This window comes from Elephas maximus, chromosome 20 (genome assembly GCF_024166365.1).
Source record: "Elephas maximus indicus isolate mEleMax1 chromosome 20, mEleMax1 primary haplotype, whole genome shotgun sequence".
Classification (NCBI taxonomy): domain Eukaryota; kingdom Metazoa; phylum Chordata; class Mammalia; order Proboscidea; family Elephantidae; genus Elephas; species Elephas maximus.
This window is the reverse complement of record NC_064838.1, coordinates 40,897,460-40,914,897: the sequence shown is the minus strand read 5'-3', so window position 1 is coordinate 40,914,897 and position 17,438 is coordinate 40,897,460. Positions and strand designations below refer to the sequence as shown.

The following is a 17,438-nucleotide window of genomic DNA, read 5'->3' as shown; positions in this document are numbered from 1 at the left end:
AGATGGAGCTGCAAGGCATCTGGGACTCTAGGCCACCTGTGCAGGGTTGCCTGGTTTCCAAGAGCTGGGCATGGAATCCAGGGGTCCAACTTACAGCCCAGTGCTCTGGCAAAGCCAAAGAACAAAGTCACCAGCTCAGGAGGGTGTTCCCTCAGTCTGCCATTAGCGAAGCGCTTCTTCTAGAGCGGCGATTCTCCACCAGAGGTGACTGGACCACTCCCATCCACACCCCACTCCGGAGACATTTGGCAATGTCTGGAGAAATTGAGGGGTGCTCAGGACACCTAATGGCTTTTAGGTGCTGCTCAACATCCTACAACCAGAATGCTACTTAGAAGCAAGGATGGTGAGACCTCAGCTCACTTCCTATGGACACATCATCAGGAAAGAATTGCTAGAAAAGGACATCGTGGTTAGTAAAGTAGGGGTCAGTGATAATGAAGAAACCCCTCAGTGAGATGGGTTGACTCAACAGCCACAACAATGTGCTCAAGCATACCAACGATGGTGAAGATGGCGCGGGACCAGGCAACATTTCTGTTCTGTTATACATAAGGTCACCATGAGTTGGAGCTAACTTCACAGCAACGAACAATGACAACACAAACATCCTACAATGCACAAGAAGGCCCCCACAGCAAAGACCCATCCAGCCCAGAGTGTCATTAGAGCCAGTGGTGAGAAAACCTGCTCTAGAGAGTAATTTTCCCTTGGAAATACCCCATCTTGGGTGGTGAGAACTGGAAAGGCTTTCAGTATCAGACAACTGGGGAGCTTGAGGCCCTGTGTAGTGAAAGGGACTCCCCACCTCATTAGCATGGACCTGGCTGGTACCGGGACACCCCAGGCAGGGGCAGGGACTACCACCCCAGCTGAGTAGAGATGAGGTCACTTGAAAACTGGGCGGATACCCATAAGGCAGGCAGGGAATAAGGGCTCTGGTGGCCATCTGCTGAGGGGGATGAGGCTGCTTGTCAGGTAAAGTGGCTGGCCAGCCTGCGGGGCAGCAGCCCTGAAGTGCTGCCCCGCCCCTCTCCCCTGGGACAAGGACATTAAGCTTCCCTCTCACGCCCCTGGCAGAGGAAGCTGGCTGTGCTTTTGAAAGGAGGCAATTACTGGCTGGGACCTTTGTTTCTGAATTCCCAGGCTGTGAACAGGGCCTCCAGAACCTTGGTGGGGGCCAGCCTGGTGGAACTGCTCCTTCTCTCCCAAGCCCAAGGGCCAGGTTTCTCAGAGGCTCACAAAGAACTTCAAAGCGTATGCCACTGCCCCACAGAAAGGGCCTGGGTGGTGGTGGAGGGCGTAGGTGGAAGCCCTGGCTCCTAGTCCTGGGTCTGGTACTAACACTCCTTCTGGCCTCCAGATCTCAGTTTTCCTCATCTGTGAAATGGGCATGCTGATCTTGGCTCTGTGTTCCAAGGCAGAAGTTGGGCCGAACACGAAGGTAAGATTGAAGGGATGGGGGGCATTTAGCACCTGCTACTCCTCAAACGTGCCAAGCGTGCCCCACCTCAGGGCCTCTGTACTTGCTGCTCCCTTCACCTGGGTTGCTCTTTCCCAGCTATTCCCATGGCTCATCTCTCCCTCCCTTCAGGTCTCTTCTTAAATGTCACCTCCTCAGAGAGGCTGTCCCTGACCTCTCTCCCATCACTCTCTATCCCCTCTGCCCTGATTTATTTTTGTTTGTGGCATTCGACACCACCTGACACATCATATTAAAATCTACCTTTTGGTCTGTTTGCTGTCTGTCTCCCCTGCCTGACACGTAAGCTCTAATGCAGCAGGGACTGTGTGTGTTCTACTGACAGCGGTCCTAGTGCCCGATGCCTGCAGGCACCCGGAAACAGTGGCCGAGGAGAGGAGGGGAAGAGAGCAGAGCTGAGGGCTCCTGGCTATCTGTTCTGACCCACAGCTCCATCCTCCAGGACTGTGAAGTCAAGTGTGGCCAGCACAAGGGACAGCAGTTAGTATGGCCACTCTCTGACCATGCAGCCCTGCCCAGGCTGGTGAGTGCTGGGCCTGGCTTTGACCATGAACTGAGCAGTCAAACCTAAGAGGGACAGGGGACCCATTACACCCCACCCTCACATCCCAGAGATCCTGGGACAAAGAGCTCCATCACTCTCCCTTCATCCCAGAGCCTTCCGCAGCCTGGCCCCAAGCATGGCACCTGACTGGCTGGCTGGCAGTGTGGACAATGCAGATGGAGCCACACTACTGTCAGCCACATGGGTGAATCGCAGAGAAGCTGCTTAGAGGGGCTTTCTGAACCTGTCACTCAGGACCCTGGCCTACCCTGTCACGGACAGCCACACATCTGCTGGGCTCCACCAGCCAGCCAGCGAGAGGCACACGGGTATGTGAGTGTGTGATTGCATATGTGGCGAAAACAGTGTATAAGTGTGTGTGTGCGATTGTGCAAGAACTGGCTACAAGATGGGGTCTGTGTGGGTAGGGGTGCTGTGGGATCAGTGTGCACAGCCAGGACTGGACTCAAACCCCAGCTCTGCCTTCCCAGCTGGGCATCCTGAACAGGTGACTTCTGTGAAATGGGCTAATAATAGTCCTGCCTCACCAGCAGTCTGAGGGAGTGGACACTCAGCTTCCTGTAAGTCTAAGTCATTACTGCTATTATTGTTATATGTGGCTGTGACTGTAGGTGTCCATGTATATAGGATTATACGTGTGTGTGAGCATGTGTGTACATGTGAGTTTTCGAGTGACTGTGTGAATGCAAGAGAGTGTGTGAGTGCATATGAGTCTGTAAATGTGTGTGTGTGAGAGTGTATGTGCATGCATGCACAATCCAGCTCTCCATCCTCATAGGAGAGCCCCCTTGGGGCTGCCCAGCTCCAATCTGGCTCAGGGAAGCAGCCCCCAGATGGCCACCCTCTCATCCCTTCTTGCAGCCTCAGGCAAGTGGTAGGGTCCCTTTGTCACTCCGACCATTTCATTCTGGAGCAGCCTGGGCTGCAGCCCTGACACTGAAGCCCAGCCCCCTTTGGCCACTCCAGCGACAGGGCTCCATACCTTTGGTGGGTCCTTCTAGGTTTGTTCAGAAGTTCCCTTTCACACAGGCCAGGCTCCTCAGTGCCTCTCAACTCAGGCTCTTGCCCTGCTTCCACCCCCCTCTCCCTCCTTCTCAGAGCTCTGGCCACATCAATCCTTGTTCCCAGTACTAGCTGCTTGTGCTCAGTGTTTCTTGCCTACTAGACTGTGGGCAAAGACAGGCTGACTTCCAACCCAGTCTCCAAAGCTTTTTTGGAAAACACAAAATGCATTCTTTTGAAGATATCTTATGCGAAGCATCATGATAGAAAATGCACAAAGGCAAGACCCTCAGACATCCCACCTCCACCAGGCACAGCCTGGAAATAATAGAAACCATCAGGCTTCTCCCCTGGGCTGCAGCCTTGGTCGCCATGGGAACAGTCTGCACAGCCCTGGCCATCGGAGGAACCACTCCTAGCTGTACTTTGTTCTCCGGACACCTGCCACAGCACCTCTGATCCTTGCGGGAATTTCAGAACAAAGTGGAGGGACTAATTTCCCCAATAGCCTCTTGGGGGCCTGCCTGGGCACTGTCAAGAAGGGTGAGCCCAGAAGACCCAGAGCCTGGCCAGGCATGGAGGGGGCAACAGTACCTGTAGCGATCAGTGGACAGGCTGCTTCCAGTCTCCAGTGAGCTCCTGTGGCAAAAGTGAGACAGGGTTATTGATGGCTCCCCCACAACAAACCCTTGGGGCCACACCATGTCAGGCCACACTGCGTGCTCCCAGAACAGGCCCTGGGGGGAGGGTGAGCAGGCTTGGAAGAGGCATTTGGCCCCCACATGCAAGAAACCATGTGCTTTTTCTCCCTGACAGTCAGTTGGAGGGTCAGCTGCCCTGTCCACTCCACATTTCCAGTTTAGATGGTTCTGGCAACATCAAGGCCAACCTGCTCCCTGTTCAGATGGGGAAGCCAAGGCCCAGAAGTGGGCAGCGACTTGCCCAAGGTCACACAGAATGTCTCCCAGCCCAGGGCTCTGACCACTGGCCCCTCCTACCACAGATAACCACTTCCCATGGGTGAACCAGACCCTGCCTCTCCACCCTCTTCTCATCCTACCCCCCACTACTCTCACAATTCCAACCACCCCGGTTGTCACGCTGTTCCTGGAACTCGCCAAGCTCATTCCCACCCCAGGGCCTTTGCACTTGCCATGCCCTCTGACTGGAATGCTCTGCCCCCGGTCACCACATTTAACATTTGAGTTTCAACCCAGAGAGGCCTTCCCTGACTGTCTATAGCCCTCAATTCACTCGATTCCCCGATCTGTTCATTTCTTTCAGAGCCCCCGTGAAAGGAGCTGACCTATTTATTCATTTGCTTGCTCACTGCCTGCCTGCCACTAAGGGTCAGTCTTGTTGACCGCTGTGTCCCAGTGCTCAGACAGCACTGACACAGCGGGTGTGCCCTAGAGGGTCCCCTGCATGTGTCACCTGCTGCACACCTCGGGGCAGAGGCAGGGGTCTCACTGGGGCCCTAGCCCCTGGGCCTTATAAGTCCCCATGGTCAACCTAAGAGACAGGTGCTATTGGACCCTTTAATGGCTGAGGACACTGAGGCTCTGAGAGAGAAAGTGTAGACAGAGTCAAAAAGCCACGAAGTGGGTGGGCTGGGATTTGAACCCGGGAGCCATGCTCCTTCCCCAGGATGCACTGGACCAGGAGTCCTCTGTAGCCCCAGGCTCGGGGCCCTTCTAGGCCTCAACCATGGGGAGCCTGGGAGTCTGGTTCTCTGCCCGAGAGGCTCAGTCTCCAGCTCCTGATCTGGGCCCAGGGAACCTGGTTTAAGCCTTGCTCCTCTGGCCAAGCGCTGGCTGTGCTGACTGGCATATGGCCTGGGAGGCAGACCAGCCTGTGTTCAAATCTGGCCTCCGTCACCTACCACCTACGGGATTCAGTACAAGTCTCTTCACCATTCTGCAGCTAAGTTTCCTCATTTGTAAAATGGGAATAATAACAGTAAATATCTCATGGGGGCAAATAACGGGTCTGAAGTGATCGTCAAGAAGCGTCTGTGGTGATGTGAGTTCCTCTGGGTGACCTTTTGCCTTGGTTCTTTGGAAAAACAGTTTGAGAGGCTTTTTCCCTAATTCTGAGGTGTTCCCTTTGCCCTTGTTTTCTACCCAAGACGGTTTGTTACTTTTGTCCAGGTTGATTGACACTTCCTGGGTAAACTGTAAACAACCTGGTTTGATACTTTTTGTCTGGTCCTCTGCTGCAACCTCCCCTGTGATTGGTATGCACCTCACAAGGATTGGTCAACAGACTATGCAAATGAAGTGCCTGTAGCCTACTATGGAAACCCTGCTGTCATAGTGGTTAAGAGCTACAGCTGCTAACCAAAACGTTGGCAGTTTGAATCCATCAGGCTCTCTTTGGAAACTCTATGGGGCAGTTCTACCCTGCCCTATAGGGTCACTATGAGTTGGAATCGGCACTACAGGTAGGCTACTGTGTAAATGAAGTATCTGTGCCCTCCCAAAAGGGGACTGGTCAGTTTGTGGTGGTGGGAGGGCCATGCCTTGAAACTAACAGGAAGTTTGTGTTATAAGGAGAAAAAACAAGCGGGAAGCAGCAGAGAGAAAGAGAGCAAGGATCCTCCTATAACATAGGTCGGGGCTGTAACAATGATGACAGCAACAGGCCCATAGGGGGCCTAGTGGTAGAGCTGGCAGACAGGTTGGAAGGGGCCCTGTGGTAGCGATGGTGCTGACAGACTGCATGGCCAAGAGGAGCTGAGAGAGCTTCCTGCACTGAAGAAGGGAGACTTTGCCTTCATGCTTCCTGATCCTGAGTTGTAGCCTGTTGCTTCCGTAATAAACCACTTAACGTAAGTATGGTTTATGAGTTCTGTGGCCAGTGCAATGGATCGTCAAGTCCAGAAGAGAAGTAGAGAGTGCCATGGGAGGGACAGCTGGTATCAGAATTGGTAAAAAATGTTGGACAGTGGAGGTATGTGTGACTACCACCTCATGGCAGTCAGCCCTGGCTGATTGATTGCATTATCCCCCCTGAAGTTAGAGAGGTTCTGACACTACTATTACTGTTACTTCCACCATTTTATATTTGCTAGAAAAAAAAATATATTTATTTTATTTTATTTGCTAGGCCTGGTGACACACCCTGCATCCTGTACGCTCGGGTCCTGAGGATGACTTCTCAAGAGGGCATTGGTCAGTTTGTGGCCCTGGTGTGAGGACCATGCCTTGAAATTGACAGCCTACCCTTGCTCACCTGAGGAGCATGTGCTATGACACACAACACACCCCAGAGACAGACCAGTCCCCCCACCCAGGCAGGCTCTTCCCTTCCTCCTTTACTTTCTCCCTCCCTCCCTTCTTCTCTCCCCACTTCCCTAATGAGTGTGTTCTTCTGTGTAGGCACTAGTCTCAGCACTTTACAGGCATTAATTCTGTTAGTTCTCACCATGCCCTTTGAGGAAGGTACAGTGACACTCACCATATTGTCATAAACGGGTGCAAGAAACTGAACTGTGCACAGTTATTTTCCAACCAGATACTACAGTCACCAGGTGAAGATGGGGCATGATGTGTCCTCATGGACCAAGAAGGCCCTAGCAGTCAACATGGGTTTACCTGGCGCACTGTGTACTGAGCCCCAAGCCCTGACAGCAGGTCTGCCCTTGACAGGCCTCCTTACCCACCCCAGGGCCCCTCTGCAGCCTGCCTGCATCACTGGGCAGCCCCCTTTCTGCCGTCTCACTGAGCTCACAGATGGCCCAGCAGGGACTGGCTCTGGAGGAAGACCCACCCCTGACTCCCTCCGTGCGGTCCAGGCTTCTTGCAGCTGTAACTGGGAGAGGCAAGGCCCAAGTAGGAAAGGCTGCAGAGAGGCTGCATGGCCAAGTGCACCTGGATCTGAAACCTACCACCTGGGCACAAGCCCCAGTCCAGCCCCTGCTGGTGCGTGCCCTCAGCTTCCTCATCCACATACAGGGATGGCAGCAACAGCTCCCACCTCATATGGTTATCATGAGGAAAAAATGAGATCTGCCCACAAACAAAAGGTGCTTTGTCAACTAGAAGGTGCCTCATGTACACATTTGAGATACCCCCATAGCTGTTATTATATATGATAGAATGCACTGATAGGTTAGAGGTTAAAGGTTAAGACATAAGTTCTAGAGCCAAGAGGGCCACAGTTCAAATCCCAGCTTTGCCACTTGTTGGCTGTGTGCCCTTGGGTATGTTAACTAATCTCTCTGTGTCTCAGTTTAGTTTCCTTATCTGTAGTATTTTGGGAAGATTAGATAGGTGGATTCATTTAAAGCACTTGGAACAGTGCTAGGCACAGAGTCAGCATTCCATAAATGCCAGCTATGACAAGTACAGGATTTAAAAGATAAGCATATTATAGGATTCAATATACCTTATTTTATACTACATGTATAATACATATTCATGTAGATATCAGCATAATACAAATAAATATTAATATCTTATATAACATGCATATAGAACACATTATTTCTATATTAATATATGTTTGTTTTTATTCAATATAAAATCCTCATTTTATATATGGGGAACAGGCTCTGAAAGGGGTAGCAACTTGCTCAGAGCCACTCAGTCTCTACTCAAGGCTGGCCAACCCTAAGCCCAGTGTCTGTCCACTCTGTTGGAGATGGTTCTCCTCCCCAGCCTCCAGGGACACCAGGATCTTCAGAGGGCCCTGGATGACACTCGTGGACACACAGCTGCAGGGTCAGCTGGGCAGGGCTCCAGCCCCAACTCCAGGCCTCCAACTCCAGGCTCTGGGAACGACCAGCCCACTCCCACCATCCAGGAAAAGGCAACTGCCCTGGAGACAGTCCTTTCTGCAGATCCCGTCTTGGATCCCACCCTCCTGACCCCAGCCCTACTTTAATGGGATCCCGAGAGGCCACTTTTCTTTTCTCTTTCAGAACTAACTGGCTACCTAGTCCCACTCCCCCGCACAGCTTCTAAACATCACCGACCATTTCCATAAAGTTCAAGGACAGGAAAACTGCTCTGTGCTGCAAGAAGTCAGGAGAGGACTCCCTGAGGGCTGGTTATGGTCTGTTTTTGATCTGGATGCTGGTTACACGAGTATGTTCAGTTGACAATTCAACACGCTGCACACTGATGAAGTGTGTGCTTTTCTGTACATATGTAATATTCCAATAAAAATTTAGAGCCTCATTCTGCCCCAGCCTCCAGGCCCTGTCCGGAGCAACAGAAAAAATCTAGGCCTTGGGCTTCCATGGAGCTAGTCATCTCTTCCCCTCCCCACTCTGGCCTCAGTTTCCCTCTGCTGAAGGAAGGAGTGGTTGGTGTCTCTGTCCTTGGCTGTACAGTAGACACACTGGGCACTTTTAAGAAATGCCTGGGCCCTGACCAAGACCAATTGAATCAGAACCTCTGGCATGGTGTTCCTGCACTTTGTTAGGTTTTTTTAATTTATAATTTTAAGATAACCATAGATGCACAGGAAGTTGGAAAAAAAAGCACGTGGAGGTCCCACGCACCCCTTGCCCAGCATCCCTTAATGATAACATTTTGCACAACTACAGTACACAGTCAGACATTGGTACAATCCACAGAGCTTCACATTTCACCAGTGAAACAAGCACTCCTGTGTATGTGTGCGTATGTGTAACATTATCACATGTGTAGCTTTGTGTAACTGCTACCGCAGTCAAGATACAGAACTGTTCCATCACAAGGCTCCCTGATAGCCACACCAACCTACCCTCCCCTGCAGTCCCTAACCTCTGGCAACTACCAATCCGTTCTTCACCTCCATAATTCTGTCATTTCAAGAATGTTATGCACAATTGGTCTCAACCCACCTGGAGCAAAGGAGAATGAAGAACACCAAAGACACCCAAGAGACTACATCAGCCTGAGACCAGAAGAACTAGATGGTGCCCAGCTACAACCAGTGACTACCTTGACAGGGAACACAACAGAGAACCCCTTAGGGAGCAGGAGAGCAGTGGGATGCAGACCCCAAATTCTCAGAAAAAGACCAAACTTAATGGTCCGACTAAGACTAGAAGGACCCCTGAGGTCATGGTCCCTAGACCTTCTGTTAGCCCAAGACAGGAACCATTCCCAAAGCCAACTCTTCAGATAGGGATTGGGCTGGACTATGGGACAGAAAATGATACTGGTGAGGAGTGAGCTCTTTGGATCAAGTAGACACATGAGACTATGTGGGCAGCTCCTGTCCAAAGAGATGAGAGGGGAGAGGAGGGCAGAAGCTGGCTGAATGGACATGAAAGTAGAGAGTGGAGGGAAGGAGTGTGCTGTCTCATCAGAGCGAGAGCAACTAGGAGTATATAAAAAAAAATATAGCAAGGTATATATATAAGTTTTTATATTAGAGACTGACTTGGTTTGTAAACTTTCACTTAAAGCACAATAAAAAAAAGTTAGGCAAACGGATCATACAGTATGAGACCTTTTGAGATTGGTGTCCTTCACTCAGCATAATTCCCTTGAGTCATCCAGGTTGTTGCATGTATCAATAGTTTGTTCCTTTTTATTGCTGAGTAATATTCCATGGTGTGGGTAGTCCACAGTAACTTTAACCATTTCCCCAATGAAGGACACCTGAGTTGTTTCCAGTTTGGGGACTCTTACGAATAAAGCTGCTATAGACATTCTTGTACAGGTTTATGTGAGCATAATCTATATATCTGGGATAAATGCCCAAGTGTACAATTGCTGGGTCATACGGCAAGTGTACGTTTAATTTCAAAAGAAACTGCCGCACTGTTTTCCAAGTGGCTATACCAGTTTTCATTCCCACCAGCAATGTATGAGTAATCCAGTTTCTCAGCATTCTTACCAGCATTTGCTGTTGTCACCATTTTTTATTTTAGCCATTCTGGTAGCTATGTAATGCTATCTCATTGTGGTTTTAATGTGCATTTCCCTAATGGCTAATTATGTTGAGCATCTTTTCATGTGCTTACTGGACATCTATGTATCATCTTCCCAACTTCTGTCTGTTAGTTTGTTGTACTGTGATGGCTTGTATGTTGCTATGATGCTGGAAGTGATGTCACTGGTATTTCAAATACTAGAAGGGTCACTCATGGTGGACAGCTTTCAGTGGAGCTTCCAGAAAAGATGGACTAGGAGGAAAGGCCTCGTGTTCTACTTCTGAAAATCAGCCAATGAAAACCCTGTGGATCACAACAGAATATTGCCTGATACAGTGGTGGAAGATGAACCCCTATGTTGGAAGGCACTCCAAATACACGGTGGCCACAGCAATGGACTCCAGCGTATCAATGATTATGAAGATGGTGCAGGACCGGGTAATATTTCATTCTGTTATACATGTGGTTGCCATGAGTCAGAGCTGACTTGATGGCAACTACAAAAACATTTTCATCAGTGAAATGTCTGTTCATGTGCATCTTAATTTTTAAAGCTCCCAAGTGGATCTAATATGTAACCAGCTGATCCCCTAGGGCCCTCTGAGCTTAGAAAGTTCCATATTTTTAAAAAGAGCATGTTCACTGTTGCATGGAAGTTCTTCAGTGGCACCCTGTTTTTTCTGGAAGCAATACCTGGAGTGCCATGGGGGCGGGCCAAGGACTCCACAGGGGTTCTAAGCTGCTGTGTGTCAGATCAGAAGAAGGGCTTGTTTTGTTCCTGAGAAAGCATGGGGGCAGACCTGGGAGGGAGCCTGAGACAGGAGGTCCGAGAATGGGGGTATCTGTGGTATTTACTTTAATTTCCTCCGTCTTGCCAGGCTTCAAGAGTCCCTGTAAATGGTTAACATGCTTGGCTGCTAACCCAAAGGTTGGTGGTTCAAGTCTACCCAGAGATGTCTTGGAAGAAAGGTCTGGCGACCTACTTCCAAAAGATCAGCCGTAAAAACCCTACGGAGCACAGTTGTATTCTGACACACATGGGGTTGCCACGAGTCAGAGCTGATTCCACTGCAGCTGGATTGGTTTTGGTTTAGGGAGGCTACAGACCTCTCCATGACATTGCCCCCTCCCTCTTATTAAATATATAATACATGTTCACTGTAGTAACTTTAGAAAACAACAGCTAAGCACAACGAGGAGAGTACAATTACTGTCATCCCAACTTGGGAGGGACAATCTGTGTGAATATTTGAGGGTATGTTCTGGGTATGACCTTTCTCTAAATGTGTTCCTATGCCCACCTGTATATATGCTTTTTTGGTTACACAAAAATATCCTTGATTCTGTAGTGTACTTCCCCCGCTCAACCTAACACTGTCTCTGGGTGTGTCTTTGGGTCTTTAAACACCCCTCTACCTACCCTTCTCAGAGTTGTCTGGAGTCCCAGTGTACACCTCCCTGTCTCCCCACCATGGATATTTGGTTTGGCTCCATCTTTTCCGTCTCTCCTTATAAACAAGGCTGTGGGCAGTGTCTTGTCAATAAGGTTTTTGTGCACAGCACAGTTCTTCTTTTAGAATCCATTCCTGGAATTTCTGGGTCACAGGGTGAGGATGTTTTCACAGCGGTGGGCGCTCATGGAGGCCAACCCAAAAGGATGGACCTTCCAGAAGTGTCTACAAGCATTCTGTTGTTCTTGGGGCTCCCGGAGCTGCTCTGTTTGGGGCAGAACCAAGGGCAGGGGAAGAAGCGGTAGGCTTGCCCCTGTACAGTCCCTTTGTGCCCTCACCAAGCAGGTGCTGCCGTTTCCCCTTTGTGGGGCTTCTGAAGTGGAGACACAGAGGTCAAGAAGTGGGCCCAGGATTTGAACCCAGGAAGCCTCTCCTCAACACCAGGCTGCCCCTTTATCTTGCTCCAAATGCCCAGATGGGGGACATCGGCTCTACATCGTACACCGGTGGGGCCAGGCCTTGAACCCAAATCAGGGCAACTGTGCTTTCACCTGGCTTTGGGGTCAGACAGAGCTGCTGGGGTTCCCACCTCTGGGGCTCATAAGCCACATGACCTGCCTGAGCCTCAGTTTGCTCGTCTGTAAAATGGGGCTGAATTTCCTGCCTCAAAAGCAACTGAAAGCTGAGGGACTGGAGGTGCCTCACACACCAGACAGATGTGAGGTGTGCTGTGCTGATTCACATCCACTCTGTTCTGCCCAGGCCCCCCAAGCCCCCACCTTGAGAAGGCCACAGAGGGCTCCTGTCCACCCACCTCTGCCTTCCTGTCCTAGCTCTGGGCCAGCAACAACCCTGCCTGCCGCTCTGGGGTCCCCACCGTCCAGCACAGTGAGGCAATTGTCCCAGCTAGCCTCTGCGCCCTCTGTCCTGCCAGGCTGCCCTGCCCAGGAACGCAGCCCATGCCTGGAAAACTCCTCACTTCAGGGAGTGTCTTTGTGAGGGGCCCTTGAACAGGCATGTGGAGAGAGAGCTCCCGGCAGCAAGGCAGTGGCTGTTGCCCAGCCCACCTGCCACAACCTTGGGGTGAGACCTGGGGCCCTCAGTTTCCCCATCTGCACCATAAAGCCACAGTTCTTAACTTTGGGCAGGTTCTCAGACCCCTTTGAAACAATGACTCGTTCACCCAACCTACTACTCATGTGGCTCCCGCTTCATGCCAGGCCCTATAAAGCTCAGCATTGACCCATTTCGTCCCACAACCCCCCTGCGACAGTGGCTCCTGCTTCACGTGGCTCCCGCTTCATGCCAGGCCCTATAAAGCTCAGCACTGACCCATTTCACCCCACAACGCCCCTGCGACAGAAGATACTCTTTTTATTTACTTTTTTTTTTTTAGGTGAAGGTTTACAAAGTAAATCAGCTTCCCATTCAGTAATATACACACAAATTGTTCCAGGACACTGGTTTGAATCCCTGCACTATGTCAGCACTCTCTCCATCACTTCCTTGCGTTCCCCGTTTCCATTTGTCTTCCTGCCTTCTCCACTTTGCTTTTGGGCAGATGTCGTCCTTTTGGTCTCATGTAGATGGTTGTTCTAAGGAGCGCTTTCCTCACGTACATTACTGTTTTTTTATAGGCCTTTCTCCCGACTCGATGGCACTGGGTTTTGGGTCTATTATTTGGCTGAAAGGTGATTTCCAGAAATGACTTCAGTTCCAAGTTAGAAGGGTGTCTAAGGGCTACAGTCTCGGGGGTTCCTACAGTCTCTCTCAGGCCAGTAAATCTGGTTTTTTATGAATTTGAATTTTGTTCTACATTTTTTTTCACCACTGTGACTGACCTTCTATTACGCTTCCAATTAGAGCAGCTGGTAGCGGTAGCTGGGCACCACCTAGTTCTTCGGGTCTCAGGCTGGTGGAGGTTACGGTTCCTGTGGACATGAGATATTCTTACCCACGTTCACAGATAATGATGCTAAGAAATCATCAGTGCACAGGGGGATACAAGACTGAATGAGACACAACCACAGCCCATGGGAGGAGGGGGTGGGAGACAAAAAAAGCATATTAGCGTACAAACAAACAAGGTAGTTTTAAATAGGACAGAGTAAAACCAGTCCCATGGGGCAGGGTCACCCTCACTACCCCGGTCAAGAAAAGCCTCTGGGAAGAGGTGACCGCGGAGCCAAGGTCTGAGTAAGGAGGAGAAGCCACAGAAGGTCAGGCGGGAGGAGGCACCACATGGGGCACAGCAAGGGCAAGGGCCTGGGGGGTGGGGAGGGAGGTGCTGATCTCAGCTTGGTCAAGGCAAGGGTCTCTGCTCAGTGCAGGGTAGGCTGCAGGGTCCACACCAGGGGTCTGCTGCGGTAAGAAAGGCCTAGCTTGGAGAGGGAGGCCTGCATGGACCGCTGCACCTGCCAAGAAGCTCCATGAGACCTGCCCCACCCAATTTGGCTTCTTCGGTGACCCCCAGAGTCCCATCAGAAATTTTCTTCCTAGGTCTTAAATGCTAGCAAGCGGCCACCTAAGATGCATCAATTGGTCTCAACCCACCTGGAGCAAGGAAGAACGAAGAACACCAAAGACACAAGGTAATTATGAGCCTATAAGTCAAAAAGCACCACATAAACCAGAGATTACATCAGCCTGAGACCAGAAGAACTAGATGGTGCCCGATGACAACCAATGACTGCTCTGACAGGGAACACAGTAGGGAACCCCTCAGGGAGCAAGAGAGCACTGGGATGCAGACCCCAAATTCTTGTAAAAAGACCAGACTTTATGGTCAGACCAGGACTAGAAGTGCCCCGGAGGCCATGGCCCCCAGACCTTCTGTTACCCCAAGACAGGAACCATTCCCAAAGCCAACTCTTCAGATAGGGATTGGTCAGGAATATGGGATGGAAAACGATACTGGTGAAGAAGGAGCTTCTTGGATCAAGTAGACACATGAGACTATGTTGACATCTCCTGTCTAGAGGGGAGATGAGAGGGCAGAGTGGGCCAGAAGCTACCCAAATAAACATGAGGAGAGAGAATGAAGAACTGTGCTGTCTCATTATAGGGAGAGCAATTAGGAGTGTAATTTTTTTTTTTAGCAAAGTGTATGTAAATTTTTGTATGAGAGACTCTCCTGACTTGTAAACTTTCACTTAAAGCACAACAAAAATTAATTAAAAAAAGGAATTGAATTCCCTTCCTAAGACAGCGGCATCACCCAAGGGTGTCCAGAGTCCAGGGTGGCTGGCCAGGGCATGCCCAACTCTCCTGGCGAGTGCCAGTGCCCTTGGACCAGGAGTCCGGTGATGGGCGTTTGCCTTGTGGGTGGCTTGGACCTGGCAGGGCCTGTAGTCCAGAGCCTCTGGCCTGGAGTCTGGGACACCACGTCCTATTCATTTACAGCCTCACTTCATGATGAGCAGCGAGCACAGAGATGCCTTGGTCCCATTCACAGTCAGGGGGTGTGTGCCTGCAATCCCTCAAGTTCAACTTTCCAAGCCTGCCTCCCTGTCCTGGAGGAGCCATCTAGCACTGGCCCACCTCCACATCTCAGGGGACATGCAGCTTCCCCCAAACCCGCTGGTGTCTACCAGCCTTTCTCGAGGGTCCTTCCTGGATGTTCTGCCTCCCCCACTGCTGTGTGTCAGGCCCTTAAACGGGCTCATTTAATCCCCAGGCCTGCCTGGGAACTTGAGTTCCTGATTCCCATTTTATGGATGAGGAAACTGAGGCTCAGAGAGGCAGAGACTTGGATGAGGCCTCTCAGCTGGTAGGTGGCCCCACCCAGATCCTGGCCTGGCTGTCTCCTGCCCTCCACTCCAGGGCACCCCTGTGGTCAATCACACCCCACTGTCTAGTCAGCCTAGGCAGCTGCCCTGCCCCTGCCCCCAAGGAGGACATTCTGACCCCACCCAGCCTTAAAGTGGAGCATTTGCTGAGGCAAGGGGGAGGGATTTCCTTAGGATGTTTGGAGAACAACCCAGTTTGCCCCAAACCCAGCAGTTCACGTATTTTTTTTAATTTAATTTTTAAATAGGTAATGAATCCCCATGGTTCGAAAGTAAAATAAAGAAAATAAAAAAGATACCCAGTGAAAAATTTCCCTCTCCACTGTCCCTCATCCTCCAAATCCTCCCCCATCCCAACACACAGAGGGAATCCCTGTTATAACTGCCTTGTGCATCTATAAATAAGTTCTATAAAGAATTTCTTTATGCAAAGATAAGTAAATACAGATATTTATGCATATGTATATATTTTGGTTCTCTTGCTCTTTAGACAAAAGATCCTGTTCTGGACACACTGCCCTTGGCCCCCTGGAGGGCCGACTCGGCAAGCGCCTCAGTCTCGTGTCCAGCTGCGTCACACTCCCTGCGCCATCCGGATTGAACCGCCCTCTCCTCATGGACACCTGGGTTACATCCAGTCTCTTTCTCACACAGACAAAGCCTCAGACTTAGTAAAGCAAACAACCTTTCAAGGCAGTTTCCAGGTGAGAGGAGGCGGCCCTGGTTCAGCATCCCCTTCCTGGGTGGATATGAAAGGCAGCTTCCTCCATTCAGGGCACTGGGGACCCTCACTGACCTAGGCTCCTGACCCTGGAACCACAGGGAAGGCACAGTGAGCAACTCCTGGACACAGGGATGCCTCTGCATCCCACACAGAGCCCTTGAGATGGCCAACTTGCACGTGGACACCATACCTTCCCCATCCACAAACACATGCTCTCAGCCTCATGCCGACCCCACATGGTCAGATGAGTACACACGTGCCACATGTGACACACTCACATCCCCTCACAACATATGCACACACACAAGACACACACACATGCATGCCAGACACACACAACCCACACACATACACACTCACACAGTACACACACTCATATAAGACACACACTCACACAGACGACATACACACACACTCTTACCATCTCTCTCTCACAAACACAACACACTCTTACCATCACACACCCGACACATTCAAATCCACACACTCTTACATCTCTCTCACACACAATACATTCTTACCATCACATACACAACACACACACAGTTACCATCTTTCTCACTCTCAAACACATGCACACATATTCCTATGAGTGGCTGGACCCTGCCTGGCCCTCTGGCCTGGTCTGAGGACACCAAGCATTGAGAGGACAAGTGCCCTGCACAAGATTATATGGTGAGTGACAGTGGGCTGGGCTGGGACCTCAGAGTTACCTCCCCATGTCCAGTGCTCAACAGCCCGGTCAGAGGAAAATCTGCTCCCAGGCTCCCTTTAACTGAGGGCCAGGAACCAGACAGCTGGTGAGCACCAGCTTAGGGTAGCCCACAGTTCTTTCCATTTACATCTGAAACCCCTTCCTGCACGCTGGGCATGTTCACTGACTTAGTTACACAAAGTTTAAAACAGAAACATTCCCAGGACCCGCTGTGGGCCAGTCTCTGGGCTAGGCACCTTTACAGAAAGCTTGTGGGGAAACCGAGGCTCAATGACAGGGAGAGCCACTGTTGCCCAGTGCCTGCTGTGTGTCCAGCGCCCACTGTCTGCTGAGTACCCACTGTGTGTCTGGTGCCCACTGTGTGTCAGGTGCCCACTGTGTGCCATGACCTGTGTGTGGAGCGCTCACTGTATGTGGAGTACTCACTGTCTGCTGAGTAACCACTGTGTCAAGTGAACATGTGTGTCCAGTGTCCACTGTGTGTGGCATGCCTACTGTCTGCTGAGTACCCACCATGTGCCAAGGGTGCCTGGTGTGCCAAGGGCCAACTGTGTGCCTGGCATCCACTGTGTGCTGTGTGTCCATCATGTGCCTGGTGCCCACTATGTGTCCAATGCCCACTGTGTGCCCAGCACCTACTGTGTGCCCGGTACCCACCACGTGCCTGGTGCCCATTGTGTGCTGGGTGCTCACCGTGTAGCGTGCTCTGGGTACGTTACCTCTGTCCTTCCCACTGCGTGCTGGGTGTCCATCAGGTGTCCACTTTGTGCTGGGCACCCACCCACCACTCTCAGTCTGCGGCTCAAAGGTGAAGGCGCTGTCCACAGTCGCAAAGC

At 50.9% G+C, this 17,438-nt stretch overlaps 1 protein-coding gene and 1 long non-coding RNA gene across 4 annotated transcripts in view; one reads left to right on the top strand and one right to left on the bottom strand.

The window, feature by feature from the left end:
* Positions 1 to 17,438, bottom strand: part of IQSEC1 (IQ motif and Sec7 domain ArfGEF 1) — a 456,568-nt gene that overhangs the window by 177,372 nt on the left and 261,758 nt on the right. For all 3 annotated transcript variants that reach the window (XM_049863199.1, XM_049863206.1, XM_049863200.1), the window contains one exon: positions 3,645 to 3,689. In XM_049863199.1, the coding sequence (XP_049719156.1) occupies positions 3,645 to 3,689 (45 nt within the window). The remainder of the gene's footprint in view (positions 1 to 3,644; positions 3,690 to 17,438) is intronic.
* Positions 2,293 to 6,259, top strand: LOC126064311 (uncharacterized). Its single transcript, XR_007514473.1, has 3 exons — positions 2,293 to 2,356; positions 2,519 to 2,608; positions 6,159 to 6,259. It is a non-coding gene; the product is annotated as an uncharacterized LOC126064311 (long non-coding RNA).